Below are 23,116 nucleotides of genomic sequence, written 5' to 3' on the forward strand. Positions count from 1 at the left end.
CCGACAATGCCTTCAAGCCCTGATGATGTCTTGGCATAATGACATGGCTTGAGGCAGCCTCCAGTATATGAGATGGAATTACTCCCATCCATGAGGGGACAGGGGTTTGGGTGGTAATGGCCATGGGGTAGGGAGTAGTGATAAATGAGGTTCAGGACATATTTTGACACAGTGTATGCCTCTCGATCTCCAGATGTCTTCCGACACCTAGGCTCCCAAGTGGTAATCATGACACGTGGCATCGATGATGCTTTCTTCTATTGCATGCTAAGCCTGTAAGATTCAAAGGATGCTTCAAAAGATAACTGTATCAAAAGCAATCTGCGATATAGATAGTCCACAGAGACTATTGCGCACTGAGGGCTGTTTTTTTTTATTCCCTCTAGAAAACCTCTGTACAGCTCTCTATGACACGGTGGTTGTAAAATGTGCTACATCAAAGATTTTTTGTCGTTGTTCTGGAACAGCAAGACACTGCAATTGGTAACAAGTATGCAACAGTAAAACTCTTGGCCTTCACTGAGCTGGGCAGCATTGCTTACAGTCACAGTGTCGGCCACTGATGCTTTCTTTACATCAGAAAAGGAACATGTTTGAGCAAAACGCTTAATATTTAATTCAGCAGTGTCAAACACAGATGTGCAAGATGGGAAGGTGGCAAATGTATGTTGGTGTCTTTATTTGTTGTGCGTTAGTTTTTCCATCTCACCCCAACGGAGGGGACCACTAGTGTGTCTGGGAAGAGGGAGCACGTTACATAACATAATTACCATGCGTGCCTTGGAGTCCTGGTTTGGCTGCTGATTGTGGAGAAGCGGCAAGCCCTTTTTGTGCTGCCTTGCGTCTCTGTCGGCGGCCCTTTGGAACCCTGGCTTTGATCACCTCAACTAGACAATAACATCAGAATTTTTAATCGTCAACCTAGTGGAAAAAATCTGCATGTCTCAATTTGTATCTGTTCATGTGAGTCATAGAGACATAATCATATCTCAAGTATTTATTTGGCTCAAAATGGTAATTGTGTAAATGGGCAGAGAAAGTCAATAGAAACGGATGATGTTTCTTTGAATGAGTTGTTTCTATATTGAGAGATGTTAGGAACAGACATCTGTGGAATTGGTTCATGATGGTTGCAATGCATGGTCCACCTGTGCGGGTGTTTCTGGTTTAAAACCAGTCTGATGTGAGGGTACAGGAGGGCCCTTTATAACTTGCAGATTGACAGCCTCAGACTTATTCAAGCAGTGCTCTAATAAGTCTCAGAGCCCGCGTCCCTATCGATTAGCACACTGTTTACAGAGGCTTCGGTCTGATTTTGATTCCTGCTTCCTCGGTCCCCGGGGGGGGGAGTCTCGGCAAATGCTGCCTTCATGGTCCATGCCTGTTAGGTGCAGCGGGAGGAATTCAGAAAAGCGTTAAACTGATTTACATGGAGGAACAAACCCTAATCTGTAATATGGCTGTCTAATATCCGCATCAACTGGTTATATTGCCTTTACAGGATCTGCATCAGCAGATGTAATGAATAGCAAGTTGTACAGGTCAGACGCCAGCCCTTGTTGAAAGAAAATGTTATTGCTGATTAAAATCGAAATCGGTAAAGACCTCTGTGCGTGCTGTGCCATTTTAAAGGTCACCCTCAGAACGCCTTTGAGACGTTTCATACTTATTCTATGTAGGGTCGTTCCCTGACAGGCCAGAAACAAGACGGTCTGTTGTAGACAACATCGGTAGATGTTGCAGCGGGCAAACCCACACAGTGTGTATACAGGGCTAAAACAGACTAGCTGTGCTACGCTGGAAAGTAAACTATTTCAATGGATTATTGACAGTCCTTTTCATGCATTTTTTTTTTTTTTACTGATTTTTTTTGAAAAGCGAGAAGGTTATTGAAATGACAAAAGTAACCCTTATTTAAACATTCATCCTGTTAAATAACACTAATAATAAGCAACCACATTACATTATTGGCATTTGGCAGACACTCTTATCCAGCACGACTTACATAGGTTGCAATTTTTACATGTTATCCATTTGTACAGTTGGATATTTACTGAGGCAATTGTGGGAAATTGAACCAGCAACCTTTTGGTCACAAGTCCTGCTCTTTACCATTGTGCTACACTGCTGCCATACAAAATGAAATGACTTTTGCGTTCACTTGAAGGTTATTCCTACTCTTTAAATAATTGTAATGATACAAGGGAAAGATCATCAAAAACATTATCTATTTTTGTTTTTTTTTTTTTCTTAAAAACCAGCACATTCATGTTATGAATGTGAATACATTTGCTAATAAAAGCTTGCACTGAAAAATGTTTAACATTAGAGAAACAATGACATTCATACCTTGATGTGGAGTCACATTGGCAAGTCTGCATAACCCAGTTTTGGTTCTATGAGCCACTATGGTTTAAGAGACATGACACTATAGCTGCTAAACAGTCCTGCAATATATAGCAGCTAGAGTGGCTAGCTAGGCTGTACAAGGGTTTTTGTGTCTCAGCCAGCTTCAACGGCCTTAAAGTTTGAAGTTACGATACCAAGTTCCAATAATATTTCAGCTGCAGGGCGGAGCATCACCATTTTGCATCTGACTTGATGATGATGATGATGACTGCAATTTTACAATTTCCTTGTAATTTCATCCACAGAAATATACCACACATTTTACTGTATTTGACTCTGCTTTGGAAACTCTGCTTTTAGTCTTTTTACCATTTTTTTGTGTATTTGTCACTTGTTTTAACTTTGCCAGCAATGGTAATCTGTATTTTATCCTGTCCACCTCAACACTGAAGGATGTCTCTTTCAGAAGTAGTTTCCAGAAGCCCAGACCAAAAATAAGAGAGATGGGTGTTGTGGGAGCAAGGCTAAGAATTTTTATTTATGGAACGGCAGCGCTCGCCTCAGTTCAGTTTATGGTAATCAGAGTCAGATTTTTTTTTAACAATAGAATGTGTATATAGTAATTTGTGTAAGGGGCCATTCCACTTGACATGAAAAAATGTCAATAGTATATTTGCATATGAATATAATGCAATTGTGTTTTTTAATGGAATCTGAGGCAAAGGAATATGAAGGCACTGGATTTTCTTTCAGATTGAATGAGTTGCTTCTTAAACTTGTTCTCTGTTCAATTGAAATGCAGTTCCTGGAAGCTAATACTATTACCATCATTACTTTCAGATAAATGACCTTTGAATTTATATTGGATATCGCCTGCATTCATCTCATTGCGTTCGTGAAGAATTCATTTAATGCTCCGAAAAACTCTTCAGAAGATTTGACAAATAGATTTATGCTTTGAAATCATCTTCTTGAAATGGTGCCAATGGTTTGGATATAAATGCTTGTTATGCACACACAATTTGACTTTTAGCAGCAACTACAAAATGGTACTCTCACAGATTGCCTGTTTCAACACTGCCATGTAAGACCATCTCAAATTGCTTGTGTCTCACCTGTAAGCCAAATTTGTGTCTTGGCCCAACAGCTGCGAAGTTGTTGGTTAGTCAGGAGAAGGTGGCTGGCATCATGGAGCCAGCAGACGGGGACCAGTTACCATGACGACAGCTACAAGGCTACGTACTTTCATGCAAGCTCCTGATTGCTTACTGTATGCCCCGCACCAGCTACCTGCGTAAGATGTGTCAGGCAGTTCACTTTAACCGTTTAAATGCAGTGAGATCTGCCGCTACATAAAGGTAGCTTGATGCAACCGTAGCTCTCCCTGGATGTGTGGGGGGATACCTGTAGCAAGAATAAGTTTTTAAAAAAAAAAAAATTACATTTGCATAGCCATCTGAAAACTCCAGCCTGTTTGTTTTTTCTGCTTTGGCTTGGTTTAAGAAAAATTTGACAGATTTGTCCTAATGCTGCTGTTCCCCCCCCCCCCCCCCCCCGGCAACTCACACGCACTCACATTAATGTTCAACATACTGCGCTATAGGAAGAAGCAGTATAAATCACACACACTGGAGTAAAATTAGGAGTTGTTATCCCCAGTGTTTGTTTTAAATGTAACTGGCCATTGATAAGAAAGAACATGACTTATTAATGACTGCTCAAAAAAAGTCCTTTTGGCTCTCTAGAGAAAACGACATCTAAGTGAAATCGAACATTGTGAAATGCTGTACAATTAATGCACTGTAATTGCTCCATGACATGTTAAATGTTAAAGCTTATCAGTATCTGACATGTTCTGTGCCTATTAAAATGATCTATAAAATAACGTCTTAAAGAATGCAGTGTTCTGTGTCATTTCAGGGTGTGCCAGTACTTTTTGTTTTGGCAAATAAAACATTTGGGTCAGAATTATAGATGGTGCTGTTTATTTAACATGTATGCGTGCTATTAAGATGTATTCTTCCTTAAACATTGTTGCTAAAAGATTTCTGTATCTCGAGCTTCATTCTTTAGGCCTAGCTCCAGAGAAGGCTTATCAGTGGTGGTGCACACATCTTGCAGGCAAATCAAAACACTCGTGCATCACGCTGAATGTTTTTACAGCTTGTGTGGACTGCTCAGTGAAATCCCACAATTCCTTGCTGCAGAGCAATGAGGGCATGGAGTTGAAATTAGGCTGCGCCTGCATGGAGTCTCGGTCGCTAAGCACGGAGCCCACCAGCTGAAAAAAGGCCTCCAAAAAAGGAAAACGTCGCAGGCAACGCGCTCTGTTATGGGACCAGCCATATTTTTTGTTTTTTGATCATTTTGATTGTTTTGCTCTGATGAGTAAATGGCCCACATCAAACAAACATGATTTTTCTTCATTATCTTGTATTATATCACAGCGGTAATCAACGCTTCGTCAAGATTACCTTTTTCGAGATAGCAGGGCGCAGTCGTGTTTTAAGCGGGAGTGATTTGCCTTTTTTGTTTTTATGTGGGAAGCATTTTCCCCAGCTCCACTGCCATGATATTATCACCATGTGTTTGTCTGCTACATGGTTGAAATGAATGTTGCATTGATATTGCATTTCATTGTGTCAAAAGGGGACTTCTGTATTGGGGTTACTGGAATGTTATGTGAGCCAGAGCACCTTGTTAGTCCTATTAAGATCCTCCCCTTGAATTTCTTTTTTCCTTCATTCTGTGATAGTGACATACATCATCACAAAGCTGTGCTTGTCTGAAAAGATGTCAGGGGTGGCTGTATATCTTATGAATGGTAGTTGGTACTTGGGCAGTTCGAAGTATCCATACATCATTGGCCAAAAATATGCAGTGGGTCATTTGATACAAGAGAAAGTTATAATAAGGGGGGAATATCCTCATTCACCAGCCCTACATATGTATGTAAGGTTGGTTAGGTAAGGCAGGCCTGATGTGGCTGGTAGCTTACAAAATACCTAATTGCTTTAATATTAATCTGTACTATTTCTGTATGCGAAGCACTTGCATATAGTTAGCTAACTTAAGATTACATTGCTGTTTGTCCCCATTGAACTTGGCAGAGCTTGCTGTGTCAGCATGCTTAGGTTGTCAAACAATGTTTGTATTTTTCACCACTGGTATCAAAGTGGCCAATCTAACTGGGAGTGTCAGTCACCTTTTCTTTAGATGTCACAACAAAATAACTATTGTTTGATGAAGGGCGCATTGTGACTTTAAAAGACAGCAGTGTGAAATTAGGGGGAAGTGTGTTGGGCTTGTTTATGGTCCAAGAGCGGGGTTGGTGGCCTTGGTGTGACCCTGGTGATTTGCTTAATGGAAGATGTGGGCTACCTGTAGTTTCCACCTCTGCTCCAAGGCTACAGCGCTTCGTATTATTCTGCAGTGAGTGCTGTGAGAGCATTCTCTCCAGACACTAAGTGCCATATCACCTCACTCTGACAGTTTCCCTTCGTTTCCAGCAAGAGAGGTGGGCATGCGTGATTTGGAGGAACAACATGCAGTTTTTTGTTGTGCTTGAAACTTGCACCGATAAGAGTTTTGTGATGAGAGGAAGAACCCCCCCCCAGAAAAACCAGAGACAAAATAAAATGACCTCCCAGAAATGTCCAAACTCCACGTGTTGGGGGGGGGACAACAGCAAAAACAAACAAAAAAAAGCAATGTTGGACGGAAAAAAGAAATTCAGCTCTGAAACATGGAATAGGCGGCACTGCTCCTTGCTCCCACAAACCCGTTTCCTCTCCTAGCCACAACACTGATTAGTTTACAAAAATACGTTTTTCTTGTTGTTTTTGGTTTACGTAAAACCCAGTCGTTTGTCCGTTTCCTTCGCGTTGGCTTATGTAGGGCACAGACAGTGGATGCGGGCGGATTTTTTCCAGACAGTCGGTCGCAGTCAATTATGACAATTTGAACTTACTTCCACAAAGGTTACCTTTTGAACCGAAGGCATTTCGGAGAAATTTCACTGCGAGGCGGCCGTTAAGGACGAAACGAGATGGCATTGCACTGCTGAACTTTAATGAAGTCACTGTGTGGATCGGTATGAAAAAGAAGGGCGCCTGTTCTTGCTCCAAACCGTTACCTCAGAGGGTAGCCAGTATCACAGAGCTGCTCTTGGTTAGTGCATGGTGTTTGGTCATGGCCCTAAAACTGTAGAGAGCTACAACGAGTTCTCCCCTCTGCTTTCTCAGCAAGACTGGGAAGGCTGGCGGTTGAGTTGCGTGATTTTTTTTTTTTTTTTGTAGCCGCCAATGTGTTGCATCCTGATCTCATTTGACACATTTCTTCTTTCCTGCCGAAATCTCTCCCATCGAGATTCGGCCGTTGAAGGACCTCTCCTCGACGTGACCAGGGAGTGCTGGGAAAGTTTCTGAGACCACCAGATTGCCAAAAGCAACTGGAGAGGTCAGACACCAAATCAAACCAATGCAAATAATAACAAAAAAAAAAAAAAGCACTCAAAATTTAATGTTGAAAGGAAGAGGCAAGTTGCCAGCTGTATGTGTGAGTGTTAATGGCGAGTTAATAGCATGTACTGACAGACGAAGAGACGGGTTAGTGTGACCAATCTGGAACCACAGCCTTTAGAATGCAATCCCTACTCCACTCTGAGAATATGGCGGATGTCATGAGCCACCACACACTGCCCACCGCTCCCCCTATCAGTTTCTGTGATGCCTGCGACACTACTGAATGTTGCATGGCACATTAAAATATGTGGTTTTGCGCCACACTACGCCTGAGCGTGTTCATTGTGACTGAATGTGTGATCTGTGGTTTAAGGGCTGCTTTGCATGCATCTGATTTTCAGGCAGTCTGTCGACAGAGATCTGGTTTGGATTTCCCGATTATGTAATTGCTTAAATGTTTTCTTCAATGAACAGTATTGGGATTGTGATAAGTGTGATTCGTCTGTAATTTATCACTGTTTAGATTTCATGCATAAAAATATAAAATGCATGAAGCACAAATATAAAATATTTGTGTAAAAATGTCTCTGTACTCATAATTTAGCTGGAGTTTGAGAGAGAAACCTTACCCTATTCATTTCAGTGAACTCCGCAAAGGAAATGCAATTATTAGGTTATGGTGAATGCAGGTACTCATTGTTATCTATTCACTACATATTCATTTTTACACAGGAAGGCAAATATTTCCCAGAAGCACAGGGTTTTATCTTAAAATAAAACAAGCTGAGCCAGAACGGAAAATTACCAGCGCAGTATTCTTTGGGATTGGATTTTAAACAAACATTACTTCAAAGCAGCCGGGAGACGTTATAGTATGGGTCATGGTGCAGGATGCTGGCTTGTTTTAGATTATTAAATATGTGTAATATTTATGCGCGATACAGCGGGTGCTGATGGAGAATAATAGGAATGCGCTCTCCAGGCAGGTTCCCATCAGATAACGCTCCCTTGAGCCAAACCAGCACCTCAGATTTCCGTTCACAGAGGCCAGGAGTGGATCGGTGTCCTGAGAGGGCGTGGACCTGAGCCCTGCTTTCCCACAGCTGCCAGCCTCGTCTTAAAACACTGGGGGATGATTATAACAGACCGACAGAGACCTTAAGGTCCTCGCAAGTGGTTAGTGGTGGAAAAAAAAAAGACACAAGTGCTTTCCTTGATGACTGACGGGTCACGCAATGAGACCGCAATGCAAAAACGCCTGACCATGATTGGTGGTGAAGACTTGTTTTTGGGCAGGCTGTGAACACAAGGTCCAGCATCTGACAGATCAGTAAGGCATGAGTGAGGGAAACATTTTAGCACAGACCCTGAGTGAGAGTACAAAGGGCTCCCAAGTTGCTCAGTCTCCACGGCAGACTGAGTCCTGCAGCCTGGGTTTGATCCCAGCGGTCTCATTAGCTGATAAAGATCCAGAGTTCACAATAGTGGAGCAAATTGGCATTGTTTTACTGGGAATAGGGGTCGGTAGGTCAGCCAGTGTTTCCTCCTCTCTCTGTTCTCAGGCACCAGGCGACTCCTCAGCTGCCTACAATTTACTAAGATGGTGTCAGTGGAGATGAACCTATCCTCCTATGGGCATCTGCTTTATTGCAGTGTACTATGGGACTTGTAGTGTGAAAAGTGACCCTTTACACTGCATGCAAGTATACCACAGGGTTGCTTTCAGCTCATTTTGGAATCCCTGCACCGGTAATAGTTTCAAAAAATAAACTGAACCGACATCCCCCAAGTTAACTGTAGCTAGATCAAAACATGATTGTGGATGTTTTTTCTTTCAAATAGTGCATAACAACACATTTAGTCATGCTTTGCAAGCTGCATGGATGTAATGATCAGGATTCCTCTGAAGTATGGGATCACACCATATCTTAGCAAGTGAGTTCATGCAAAAAACAGTAACTAAACTTGCTTGCTGCAATATGCAGACATCTCAGGCAAGACTTGAGGCAAATCTGTTAGAAATTTGCCAAGCAGTATAAAGCAACAGATAATCTGAGGCAAAAAGGTGTGAGAGTGTGGCATGGCACAACCATTTGCATGGCTTCATAATGCATTATTTGGCATGAGGTACACTTTAGTGAGCTGCACTGTACAATATCTGCAGTAAACATGCAAAAAAAATTTGGAGAAAAGTCTTGCTGTGTTAACATGGTGGTGCTCTTGTACAAAGGTAGTTCTGAGCCCTAAAAGAGCAACAGACTCTGTCTTATTCATTTATTTATTTATGCTTATTTATTTTCACTTATGAACCACGGAAGCCATTTTGAACCATTGTAATGGTTCTAATTAACTTGTGGTAGTGCTTGAAAGGTGTTGTGCTCACAGCCACTAGTTTGGGAATGTTAGCTTGGTCTGACGCTATTGCTCATTTAACTTGAATGGATACACTTCTGTTCTCTTGTGCTGGAAGTCGCTCTGGATAAGAGCATCTGCTAAATAAATGTAATGCAAATGTAGCAGAATTGATTAAACTGATTAATTTTTATAAACCATTCATTCAAATAGTTAATCATTGCAGTTATAATTTCTATGCAACGTGGATGAAACACAAAGATGAAAATCGCTGCATATGAGTCATTTTTGGCAAAGTGAAGCTTCAAATGATCTTGTAATGTAGCATGAAGATTGTATCAGTGCAATGTTAAATGGAGTGTGACAAATGGACGAAAAAAAAAACTCTCCAAGAAATATGTCGGAAATAATCTTCAGCTCCTTTTGGTTGCTGTTCTGGATATTCAGGATCTAATTTTTGCGATTGTGGCAGGGGTTGGGGTTGTGTTTTAATTCATTAGACATGCTTTTGGACAAAAATATATATTCTAATATTCATCTAATACGTCCATTAGATGCACAAGTATGTGTATATTTATATGTGGACATTTGTATATGTGTGTATTTATAGTAACACACAACATTGCAGCAACGTTGCCAGTAAGTGCTCATTTACATTTACATTTATTCATTTGGCAGACGCTTTTATCCAAAGCGACTTACATAGGTTACAGTTCTTTACAATGTTATCCATTTATACAGCTGGATATTTACTGAGGCAACTGTGGGTTAAGTACCTTGCCCAAGGGTACAGCAGCAGTGTCCCAGCGGGGATTGAACCAGCAACCTTTCGGTTACAAGTCCTGCTCCTTAACCACTATGCTACACTGCCGTGTTGGTCACCGCGTTGCCAGTAAGTGCTTATTTGGTCACCGAGTTGCCAGTAAGTGCTCATTTGGTCACCGCGTTGCCAGTAAGTGCTTATTTGGTCACCGCGTTGCCAGTAAGTGCTCATTTGGTCACCGCGTTGCCAGTAAGTGCTCATTTGGTCACCGCGTTGCCAGTAAGTGCTCATTTGGTCACCACGTTGCCAGTAAGTGCTTATTTGGCCACTGCTGGTGGCGCTTTGTGATGTCACAGCAATGATTTTAAGAGAATGTTGGCATTTGATCACGTGGATAATGTTGTCACGACGTAGTATATTCGTCGGTTGCAGACATTATTTCATGGTACCATGGATTACGTTGCTGTGAAGTTGTCCCTTGGTCACTTGCAGACGTTACCATTTGGTACCGTGAATAATGTTGCCGTGACGTCGTACCCTGATCATCGGATCGTCGGAACAAAATCATCAGTAAGTGCTCATTTGGTCACTGCGAAATATGGTCGCCAGGACGTCGGGGTTACGGACCGGCAACATCACAAAATTACGTTGCCGTTACAAAATGGCACCTTTCCTTTTCCACGTTGTGGCAAAGTATGTTTGGTCATTAAATTACATTGTGGCAACGTAAGGCCAACGTGACTGTTGGCACACACACATGCATATGTACACACACACACACATACGTATGTGTAAATAATATACAGTGTGCATAGAATATACATATATAATGTGTATAATTGTTAGACATGAAAATTTGTTAAAAGTAGTGTGTATGTAATGAATATATATATATAATCTTGTACGTTTGGCAGATTTTCACACAGCAATTGCAATTGGATTCATAATCAGCATTGTATAGCACTTTGAGCTGTTTGTGTTCTGCCAGCTGCAGGTTAATGGGCAACAGTGGCTACTGGCTGTGTTCACCACATAACTGTGACATTTTGCTATATTGAACAAAGACACAGAGCGAGCACAGCAACTCGCTTTGCACGGCTTTATCTGTCCAATTATTCTGGGAGCCTGTATCTCTCAGTATGATCCGAAATCATATCAGACTGCAGTGTGCTGGGAGTGTTGTTCTAATTAACAGCCCAGGTCTGCCTCGTGTTTGCAAGCTGCACACACAGTGGGATGATATTGTAGCATGAATAGAAGACATGAAGTCTCTCTCTCTCTCTCTCTCTCTCTCTCTCTCTCTCTCTCTCTCTCTCTCTCTCTTTCTCTTCCCCTCTGCTTCTCTCTCTCTCGCTCTCGCTCTTCAGGAAGGACAGTCTGCTGCGATGCTCTCAGTGCAAGATTGCTCGTTTCTGCAACAGGGATTGCCAGGTAACGTCTGCACTCTGGTCCCGTTTCGGGGACTCGCGCAGGTTCACCACATTGGCACCGGCTCTTACCTAGGTGCAGGTCGAACTTTGGGTCACACATTCAGTCACAGGTGCACAGAGGACACGCCCAGTCATGCAACAAACACCTGTTTTTCAGCGACATGACACTGTCTTATTTAAGTCTACACAGAGGCTGACATTAAAAACTGTCTGTTCAACCACCTGGACATCAGGACGCCTTTCTTTTACGGCCAGAGTTAATCAACAGTTTCAGATGTGACCCAGAAATTTTCTTTGCCTGTACAAGTGTTCATGTGACTTTATAATACACAAATGTACCTTGCTCTGTAAGTTGCTCTGGCCAAGAACGCCTGCCAGATTGGTACTTGTGAATGTAAATTTCCCCTTCATTTCTAGATGCAGTCTTTTAGGCCACAGCAGCAGTGGATGAGGCGTAATTGGCAGAGGCATAATTGGTCGTTCTTGGCCTTCATTGCAATTTGTTTAGTATTACTGACAGTGCGGTGGGTCGGTGAGATGAGCTGTTTTGTAATGCTCTGAGAAAGCGTCTTTTTTACGGACGAAAGAAACCCGAGGCCCCTCCTTGGGCTGGACGTTGCTGTAAAGGCAACATCTGTTGTGCCTGACCTAGTTACGACAGGATCGTGTAATTGCACGGTTCTACCCGGCATTTTGCTCCGCGTTTATAATGCAAACTTTCCATTACGGAGTAATGCAAGTATGAGCTGAATTAATAGCGCTGAGGTAATGACGTCACTTAATTATACAGTAGGGATTGCAGCTCAAGTCATGTAGGCTATGTGTGTGTTGGAAAACAAATCCCCTTTCTAAGAGTCTGAAGGGCAGGTCATGGTTCAGTTGCCATGTAATTTGTAATTGCATAATTTAATAATTGCAGGTCTTTCCTTAGTGTGTTGAGACAATTACCAGACAATCCATTGTGCAGTGTTGTTTATATTTTTATGGAGGGCAATGACAGGTGTACTTCATATTTCAGTAGTAGTTTACGTACCTGTTCATTCTTTTATTTTAACTGCTCCCAGGTCAGTGCCCTGTTCTTCTCAGTGTCAGTGTCGCATCATCACCCCTCTGCATGCCACGTGTAGCATGGTCTCCTTTTCTCTCGAATTACTGAATAAACCTACTGCCACACCTCTTCCATCCTCTGCCTAAACTTCGTTCACTCCCCTCCCACGTTCTCCCAATTTCTCCCCATTTCTCCTCTCTCCACCCAACATTTAGTTCTCCTCCACCTCTTATCACTCTGTCCTTGTTCTCCCACCTTTCCATTGCTTTTCCCCATCTCTCCTCCTTGGCTCCTCCCGCAGTCTCCTCCCTGCCCCGCCCCCACCACACCCTTTCCCAACCCTGCTTTTTCCCTCTAATTGTCATTCTGTTGAAGAAAGATAGGCAGGACACACTTCTCAGATCAAATATGGATGTACATATTCCACGTGGACCTTTTCCACTCCGTGTGGTATTTAGCTCTGTCTGCCTGGTTGTATCATCCCATCAGCTCAATATGGATGCTGCCCCTAAGACACACTTTAACAGTCCAGGGAGCTGTTCCAGTAACCTCCCTCTCGCCCACAACCTGATGCTCCGTCAGGGCCCCCACCCTTCAGGTGGAGAAAGTGGTGGACAGCAGTAATCGGCAGCGAGATGGGGCCCCCCACGCCTGTCAGCAGGGGGAGACAGAGACCATCTCCCACATCCCTCGCTGGCGTGCGGGTCACCAGGCGGAACGGGCAGGTGACGGGGCCCGTGTGCGTGTGCCCGTCGGTCCATGACAGCAGCATGTAGAGAACCCCCCCCAGGCCCCGCTTCTGATTTGACGTGATTAGTGTCTGATGCATCCTGCCCACACATGTCACCCGTTGCGTGTTACCGCTGCGAGGAGGTCGTCTGGGGTCGCGCACACGCAACACAGCTCCCTTTGACTGCCTCTGATGGCCTGGAATCCTCACCTGACCCAGGCTGTCTCAGGCTAGCCCTCCCTCACCAGCTGCAGGGACTAGGGGTCTGATTCTGTTGCATGACATTTACATTCACAATGAGTCACTTGGCAGTTGCTCTTCCCCTGGAATGTCTTGCAAAGCAAAAAGGTACAAAATTGGCGTCTAATAAAATTACAGGGACACCGGTACACACAGAATCTGAGAGACCTCTAAACATGTGTTGAGCCATCATTGTGAAAACAGGAGCTACAATTCATTCCACCAAGTGCAATAATATCCTCCAGTAATACACGAGAAAAGGACAGACTTAAGTTATGTGAGCTTTTGACCTCTATGGGAAGCTCATCTGCCTGATATCTGTGTGTTCATGAGTGGTGATCGTTCCCTTTTCCTTGTTCCTTTCCAGAGGCAAGCGTGGCCAGAGCACAAAAGGGAGTGCAAGTCCCTCCAGAGGCTCCATCCCATTACTCCCACCGACTCTGTCCGACTAGTGGCCAAAATCATCTTCAGATTGGTATGCTGAATGTTTGAACTGTAGCCTCGACCCCAAAAAAACTGAAGTCTCAAAAACCTACTGATTGCTGGGTTAGAGCTACGATCATTGGCTTTTCAACGAATGCCTTTCCTTTCATTTAGCATTAAAGAGTTAATTATTCTTAGCATTAATGAGCTCATTATTCTTTTGGCGTATCAAGAGATGACCCTCTTCTTTCCTCGCTTCCTCCTGCAGCTGAACGAGGACCAAAGCCCTGGACAAGAGCTTTACCGCTTGGAGGAGCATGAGTCACGTAAGTTGTGCTTGCCCTAATATGCAGGAGCAGTGTCTACAGAACTGAAGTCCATGCTGGATAGATGTCTGTGACCTGTGGTTGTTTCTCTAGTTAATGCCTGGCTGGGGGTGCTGCACCAGCTGTAGAGGGAAGGCTTAGCGAAATTGATAAGAGCATATATGAATATATATTTTTTCCTCTTTTAATGTTGCAGTTTCTGTGACAAAGCTGTGTTTTGTTTAAACTGAAGTGAGGTGACGGGTCAGGTGACTAAAGCCTCATTTACGTTCCTGAAACAGTGTGGTGGTCAAAGTTTCATGCACCATAATGGTTGCTTATGAACCAGTTTAATCAAGCTTTAACATGGAGAACACTATCTCCAAACGCTGATGTAGAATATTATGTCCCTCCATTCTGTCCACTGCTCTGACACACAGGTGCTACTTTGTCTCACTGCCTGTGACATGGTACCACTGTAGGTCATGACAACCTATTACAGGCAGTGTGTGCTGCGCTCCCTGGACTCCTTAAGTTCCTCGGGCTCCTGTCAGAACTTCAGACAGTGTGACCCTCTCCACACTCCGCCTGCCTGCTCTCCCTAAGACGTGGATGGCATTTTCTGTTTATTTTGTATTTGGCTCTTGTGTCCCCCCTCCTCCGTTAGCACGTGACGTGCCGGTGTCGTCTGGGACGTATTTTTGACGCGTGTCGCTCTCACCCCCTCCCTCCCCCCTCCCTCCTGCAGACATGGAGGACATGAGTGAGGAGCAGAGGGTTGGCTTGGAGCACCTGAGCTCCGCACTGAAGCTCTACCTGAAAGACGAGGCAGTCGACCTGTCCTGCCTCCCGTCTGGACTGACCCCCGTCAGCCTCCTGGCCAGGGTAAGTCCTGTCCTATCCCGGTCGGCCCACAAGAGGGCTGAGGAGTCCGGTACTATGCGCAGCACATACCGATACCACGGCAACCGTAGGTGTGATGCAGCAGGGCTGTGCTGATTTTTTTTTTTTTTCTTTTCATTTTCACCAGAGGTTTTTGCGACGCTTTATTTCACTCTCGGTGTCCCAGTATAAAGGAAAGAAACACAGTCCAAGTTTTCCACTCTTTTTTTTTTTTTTTTTCTCCAATGCGGGATATGGAGACGGTGCTGTTGCCCCACTTCACCCCTCTGCTTGCTTTCTTGTGGTCCGCGGGAATGGCTTGATTCAGGAGGCTGTTTAATCAAGAATCAAAGCAGCAGCCGTTTACAGGAAGTTCCGATTCTCATTTTTATGACATCATTCTGGCTAGCAAATGTGTTTGTTTATGCCAGGCTAAAGTGCCTATTTTCCTTTTAGATGTTATGTACAGCTGTGTCAGTGTACTCACTAGTTGTGATTCCGTTGTGCATACATGGCTGTCCTGGTCTAAGTGCTTGGGGGTTTGATTTTGGCTAGTGTTACTCTGTAAATGCTGAACACAGATTCTATGTACGTGAAACGGGTAGTGCTCTATGTGTGCATCACATGGAATATTCCATCTCTGTCATTGTTGGTGATGTAAGCATTCTGATTCACTGGATCGTTCTGAATGTTTTTGCAGGGGGTGTGGTCTAAAACGGAACACCCCCGGGCAGCATAGGAATGCAGTTAGTACCACAACCTCTTGGGTGGAGGAAGCAAAGAACTGTGGAGATGAATATCTGGTCGTAATCGAACATCTGTGGGTTGCCTTGGGGGGGGAGCAGGTGCGCACACGTGTAGCGTGCAAGAGGCCAGCACCTGTTTGCCATAAACAGCCAGTTTGTTGTAAACTATTGCACGCAAAACTCTTCTTTCCAAAAGCTAGATGACTCCGTTAATGAATGTTCGAGCAGTGGGTGCAGTCTTGTTCAGCCTTATTGTAATGGGTGGCACTGAAGCACATATACAGCAGATCTTATGATGTGAATTCTCTGATGTCTGACCCTGTATTGAGGATGAACGGACAGATATAGGACATACTGCACACATGTTGAATGACACTTCTGCTGTATATGTGAGCTCAGAAGTGAATAGTTAAAGGGTAAATTCACTGAAAATCTATAATAAAAGATAATCTATAATAATATGTTATATCTAGTCCTTACAGTGGAGGTGGCAAGTGAGGAACATGGCCGGGTCCATTTTACTAGCAAAGTTACTCTTTTATGCCTCTTTTTACTTTTTACTGAAACCTCATTTTCTCATTTTTGTTGAAACCAAGTGACCGTCTCCTCGCACTGTCTGGTTGCGCTGCCACTAAATACCTCTCCTCCTCTGAGCGCAATGCCAAAATCAGTCAGAAATATCCTCAATGCCCCTGTGGTGTGTTCCGTCTCTCACCCGATGTGTCCCGAACTGTGCGAGCGCTTCAGGCACAGCGTAAATGGGGCTGTGCTGTGCACAGGGCAGTGATCTCACCTGTCAGGCAGGGTGGCTTGGCTGGTGAGAGCGGGCAACGGGATGTTTCCATCTCGCTGCAAGGCCCGGCCTTTCAACAGTGCGATAACGCCACTGCACCGTGGAGTGGCAAATCAGGCACCCCTGTCCCGACGCTTTGTTGTTAGAGGAGGATCCCCATGATATAAAATGTAGTAGAACATACTACTACACTCATTCAAAGTCTCTCTCAGATCAGAAATCACAACATACAGATATCCCTGTGACTTCAGTACTTGATTACACCCTTGATGGGACCAACCACTAGCAACTACTTTGTAATCTGCTGTTAGAGGGTTAGTCAACAGACAACAAGACTCTGCTTTTTGATGAGCTTCCAAATCAGTCTGGTATGGAACAGTATTTTGCTCCTGGTCCTTATTGGATCCCGTGCTGAGCAAGAGATCTGCTTGCCGATAAGAGGATTCCATAGGTCCCGGAACACAATTAGCATGGATTTCTATTGGTTGTGGCTGATAGAATCTCCACTGGGCTCAGTTCCTGAAACAGAGCCTCTGTCCAGGACAAGCTGTGTTGTTGTTTTTAGGGTGTTTTTTTTTTTTTTTTGGGTCTAACTATCAGCACGGCGATTGCAATCTATGAATTCCTCTCTGCCGTCGGAGCGGAAACCGCTTTGGGCCTTTGAAGCGTTCTGCTGTGTGAAGCGGCGTGGCTGAAACCTAGGGCAGCAGAGGAAGAAGAGAGTGCCCTCACACAGCAGGCCTCTGATCCTCCAATCAGGGAGCAGAACGGTTGCCGAGCATCACAGAGGAGGGGATTGCTGTGTTTTCACCAACTCTCAGAACAGGGACCTTGGAGCCCTGCGGGGGGCTTCGTTAAAGTGGTGGAAGCGATGTGTACCTCTGTATTTATTTCCTGTTCTCATTGACAGACCGCCTTCTCCTGTTGTAGAATATCAGATTATATGACTATCCTGACAAGTGAGACATTATAGTTTATGCCGTGACACACACGAGATAACATGTACAGTCTCAGGGTTAGAAATCCATGTACAAGTTTGAAATCCATGTAATGAATCAATGGCCAATAGCTCTTTTATTATATTTTAGGATATTGCCCCAGGGTGATGTGTGACGGGTAAACCAAATTATGGGTCATCTTCCTGTGCTGCACCCTCCCAGTACAAAAGACAGGAACGTTTCTTTCTCATACTGAAATTATTATCCCTGTTGTGTAAGTCATAATCCTTTCCCTCACTGCTGATGATCTAAGGGGACCCCCTACAGGGAGATGAATCATGAGGTCAGATGCCCGGATCCAGATTTCACACAGGAGAAGATTCAACTCCAGCCAAAAACTGACCTCATTCTTTGCTCGGACTCCCCCTGGCAGAATCGGTGTGACTGTTTTTAAGGCAAACTCAATGCGCAGGATTTCAGACACTCAGTGTTAAACAGAGCAGGAAGTTCAGAGTGGCCGAGTTTCTCTTTAACGCGCAGGGGCGCCGGTAGGAATTTTGGGCCCCCTGAAAGGTTAATGCACTGGGCCCCTATATATGTAACAAAAATATATGGTTGAATCTTTGAGGGCCCCTGTCTGCTTGGGGCCCTTGAAATCGCCCCAACCACCCCCGCCCCCCACCCCTCCTTACGGCACCCGTTAATGTGTAATGCATGGCTTAAGCCTGCTCGGCCTTTAGACCCTGAACTGCACATTCCGACATACGAAGATTAGCTTTTTCAGTAGCAGTCAGAGCTCATTTGATTTAATGAACATAAAAGGTTGATTGAAATGAGTTGCACAGTGTAATTCTGGAAGGGTCTTGGGTCCGGGAGTGATCCCATGCTTGATGAAAAGTGGGGGTCAGGGTGGGGGCAGTTACTTTTTCGGAGTTTCAGACATTAAAATGTGGATGGATACGGCTTGACCAGTTAACCCTGCCCATTCTGATGCCAAACAGCCACCCTGTCTAAGAGTGCCATATGGTTGCAGTTGGAGTAGATGATGATCGTTATTCATTATTTTGTTGCCACTAGCAGTAGTCGCAGAAGTGTTAAGATTAGTGTTATTGCTACTATTATATTGTTGATGGTATTTGGATTAGCTTTTTTTATCACAAACTTTCATTTCAACACAAAAGTAATATTCATTTCACATGTCCACTCCATAATGAGCTCAAATGGTGGTAATTAGTTTTGCACATCTCTGCTTAAGAGGCCAGCTCACACGCTCTGCACCTTAGCCTGGGTCAGTGTTGCTGGGCAATTACCACAGTGACCAGGCAGTGGGCTGTTGACCACAGTGAAATGTCTGTAAATGCCAATGACTGTCATTAGCTCCACTCTGCGGCTTTCAAAGGGCAACGGAAACAGTCTCTCTATTCAGGGAGTGGGTGGGGGTTTTGGGGGGGGTGGGGGTTTTGGGGGGGGGGGTGAAACATGGATGGACCCCAGTGTCAATCACCGGTAGATAATCAATGAATAGACATGAGCTAAAAATTTGCTCTGTGGTGTGAGGCGCGCCTGTAAATTTAACCACCCCAAGGGTTTCCTGTCAGGCACTGTGGTCTCATTGCTGATAACAGGCAGTCACACACACACACACCCTGTCAAGTCGCAGTGTGTCTGGAGAGCTCTGGAATGCCTCCACATTGTGAGATCTTGTCTGGGTACACTGGCCAAGGGGGGATAAGGCTGACCCTTGTAGGGCGTGCCACAGTGCAGTTATTATTAGATCAGCCTTTCTGAAGACTTTCCCATCAGCTGCTGCCTCACACGCCTGATCTGCGTGTTCAGGTGGATTCGTCGCTTAAGTAACTGGTGGGGAAACTCAGAGAAAAGGAAGTCAGAAATGGATGGAAAAAGCCCTTTCAGTCAGGCAGTTTTAGAGGTCTGGCACTATCAGCTGTCTGCTTGTTTGTCAGTATCTGGATCTGTGTATTGCTGCTGTCATCATTTCTCTGTGACTTCGTTCAACTCTCCCCAGCATCATTCTCCCCTCTTCCTCCCTTCCTGTACAGCACTCCCCTGATTTGTACTCAGCTCCCTGGTTACTCCCCCCCCCCCCCCCCCCCTCGCTCCCAGTGAGTACCCGCTGTTCATTTTAATCTTCACATGTCCCTCGCATCGGTAAAGGAGACGACATTTTTCACCCCGTATGGCTCTGGTCCCCTTGAGTTTGGGAGGGCCTCCGGCAGACTATTCCTTTCGCAGTCTGCAGCTGTTCAGCTCTCCGCCAAGACATGCATCCCAGATCATGTCTTCGTACGAAACGCAGTCACCTGTTGTTCACACAGGCCTGTAATACATAGGCACAGAACTAAGGCAAAGCACTAGTTTGGCACCAAAATCGCATATGTTTGCCTCGACCTCTACTTTGTAAGCACTTCCAGCGATATAATATTCAGAGTTACATGCCATGCTCCGGCTGTTTACATCTCATGTGTAGGCTGTGTCAGAAAGCCCATTAACTTAGTAGATCAGAAATGCCAGTGCACTCCCTCAATGTATAGCAGCAAATCAATTTGCTGTAGTATTGTTGTACAGTCTGTGTAAATGGTAAATTACATATTAGTTTTTGATCTGTTTACGAAGTGATAGCCAAATATGTCACAACATCTCATCCAATAAATAGAAGCATTGAGTGTTAGACAGACCATTTGACAATAGCCAGTGCCATAGCAGCTGATTAGATAAGCCAGTAAAACATGTGTCTGTGGATATGAGTGTGTTCGTTATCAGTGTGAAGGGGATGGTTTGGCTTGTGTCTGGAGTGTAGTTAGCTCAGCACAAAATGCATGCTCCTGATAAAAACTCTCCTTTGTTATTCTGGAGGCTAGGAATTGCTTTGCCTATATAATTTTATTTATGCATTCATTTTTGATGTATTCACAAGTGTGTCTTATCCTAGAAGTAATTAGGCATGAGAAAAATTGTCATTTCGAGTTGCACTAAATATCAGAATATCACTAAATGTTTTGTGGCCCTAAGAACACACCTTGAAATCAAAATAACACATGACTTAGACTGAAACTGGCTAGAATGCCTAATTTACATTTTTTTTTCCAAAAATGTCACATCAGCGGAATTTTCACCTGCTTTTCTATTAGTCCTCAGCAGTGCTATGAAAATGTACCTTATTGGTCAGTTTGCATTCCAGTTGTGACACTATTCACTGATATGCCATGGGTAAATGGAATTTTTGTACATTATTTCTAAGTGTGCAATATTAAATTATACATATTGTAACTGATGCATTCCACATCACTACGAGCTAAGTTAGAGAAGACGTTGTCCCTTGGCTACTGTCTCTCTTATGATCCTATCCAGTTATGTCGGATTTCCTCTCTGATTCAGCCTCACTGTCCAACATTTCCCACATGTAGCCTTGCTATCTCAACCTGAACCTCTCCAAATCCAGCCCCCAGCCAAATTTCATCCCTCATCCCCCCTGGTGTTGACCTCTCCCTCTCTCTCTCTGGAACCCCCAGCTCTCTCTGACCCTCGATTACTCCGTCTTCCCTTGATGTCTCCGTGATCTTCTCATATTTCTCCTTTGGCTCTTTTTCATCACTGTTTCCACCTTCCTCTGCTGACGGCAGGCAGGCGGATACCTTCAGGAAAATTGTTCCTAATTTATTTATTTATATGGTCTCTACCGATCATATCTTCTGTGTTCACGTGCCTGTTCTGTTCCCTCCCTTCTATGGAATTCTGGGTTATGTGTTAGAGGAGCACCCATAGTGCGTTGAGTATCCCCGTGACATCACAAAATGTTTCTTACTCTGATTTTTAAAAATCTGTTTATCATTTTACTGTATTGGCTCAAATATATGGGAGGTTTTTTCCTCAGAATATATATTTTAAAACTACAACTGTACCCTATATTTATAGGGTTGCCAAAATGGCCACCGCTAATGCTAAGTGACATGCTGGTAACTCTAAGCAGACGTGCAACAATACTAATCATTGTAGTTGATGAAATTGGCATTAAACAGCTATTACAATATGCTACTCAAACATATGACATCGTCAAAACTGAGGTAATTGCTTAATTTGAGAAGTGTGCAAAACGATTTGGCAAAACGATAGATAGATATTGACAGCTTACTGGGCTTCAAACATTGCTCCTGTGTATGGCATGTTGGGTTTCAGACTTTACTCCTAGATTACAAACACAAGCTATACCGTATCAGAGGAAAACTCGCTGATAATAGGCACTGTTCCGCATGGCTGGTTCTTCGTGGCCAGTCTTTCCCCACCAGATTGACACACTCACTTTGAGATGGAGAGGGGCTAATAAAATAAAGCGCTTCAGGGCGATCGAACAGCTCAGCTCCGTAAGGCGTGACCCCTCTCAGCTCCTCGCGTCCGAGGTGTCGCACCCCAGCGAGCCGCAATCGCCGCGAACGGCGGGTGATCCGGCCTCCCGCGACCTGTCACGGCGGCCCCGCTGTGGATGTCGCGGAGGGTCGACCGGGCGCTGATCTGAGCTCAGATCTGGCCCGGGGGCATCTTGCGACAGCGACACCCTTCGTCAGCGCTGCATCCGCGAGCAGCGATCCATTTGTCACCCGCGCCTCCTGTACGTTTGCTCCGGCGAATGGTACAGCCCACAGTTCTGCCGGATTGGCTTCGTTTTAATGGTAATGTGGTCAGCCAATCATTCAACATATTTCTGCGGTGAAATGGGTCTAAGTCAGTATGCTAAAGTACGTATTGATATCTTGATCTTAAACATCTGTCTGTTATTTCCTGTAAGACAGAAGTCTGATGTAAGCTCAAGTGATGGTTGATTGGTCATCTTAAGGTGCTTCCAAGGCGATCCCTTCTTGAAGGGTAGAGGGTAGTCTTTATAGTCCTTCCATCACCTTTTTCAGTGATTTCACTGGCTGGTGTTTCTTTCTGGTGGTGTCTGCGGCACTGCAGCAGGGTATAAAAATAGATCTGATGCAAACTTTACACATGTCCAAGGAAAGGCAAGGTCCAGCTTAAAAATGGTGGAGAGAGTTTTTAACCCCCTCATTGGGAAAACGATGACTTCCTGCACAAACGGCTTTGCAAGTTCGAGTTAAAATGCCCGTGATCTCCTCTGATCCCTGTTCAGTCTCCGTTTGCTGCTCACTCAGAGAGGCAGCTTCACCCCTCATCACTCCGTCATCTCCTCCAAACACCGTGACCCCTCTGACCTCGTGCTGGCGATCAATGCCGAAATAATAGATGATCATTTCTCTCGGCTCAGCATTGGCCCCCGAAGCGCTTTAACCAACGGCCTTATTATTACAAGACTGAATACCCATCTCACATAAAAAACAGGTGCATCCCCCCCCCCCCTTTTTTTGGAATTTAAAAATGACCAGTTTATCAGAATGTTTGCAGGAAAGCTTCCAGGCCATTAACTATGAGTAATCGTGCTGTCAGTGTTCTGGGATCCAACTCCAGTGATCCCATTTTTTAATCGCATGATAAATACATTGCTTACACAAATATATTCTGCTTTATTACTGTTTGAAACCATGGAATGCACAATTTGCAGTCAAATGACCATGGCACGATTTGAGTGCCTCCTGTGAGTGTTTCCCAGGGTCGGTCTCTCTGTCTGACTGTCTGTCTGT

General features: G+C 44.3%; 1 protein-coding gene across 1 annotated transcript in view; it reads left to right on the forward strand.

Moving 5' to 3' along the window:
- smyd3 (SET and MYND domain containing 3) overlaps nt 1-23,116 on the forward strand; it is a 184,222-nt gene that overhangs the window by 15,266 nt on the left and 145,840 nt on the right. Inside the window, exons 2-5 of the mRNA XM_036542839.1 lie at nt 11,295-11,358; nt 13,743-13,850; nt 14,067-14,124; nt 14,852-14,988. Of these exons, the coding sequence (XP_036398732.1) occupies nt 11,295-11,358; nt 13,743-13,850; nt 14,067-14,124; nt 14,852-14,988 (367 nt within the window). The remainder of the gene's footprint in view (nt 1-11,294; nt 11,359-13,742; nt 13,851-14,066; nt 14,125-14,851; nt 14,989-23,116) is intronic.

This window comes from Megalops cyprinoides, chromosome 12 (assembly GCF_013368585.1).
Source record: "Megalops cyprinoides isolate fMegCyp1 chromosome 12, fMegCyp1.pri, whole genome shotgun sequence".
Classification (NCBI taxonomy): Eukaryota; Metazoa; Chordata; class Actinopteri; order Elopiformes; family Megalopidae; genus Megalops; species Megalops cyprinoides.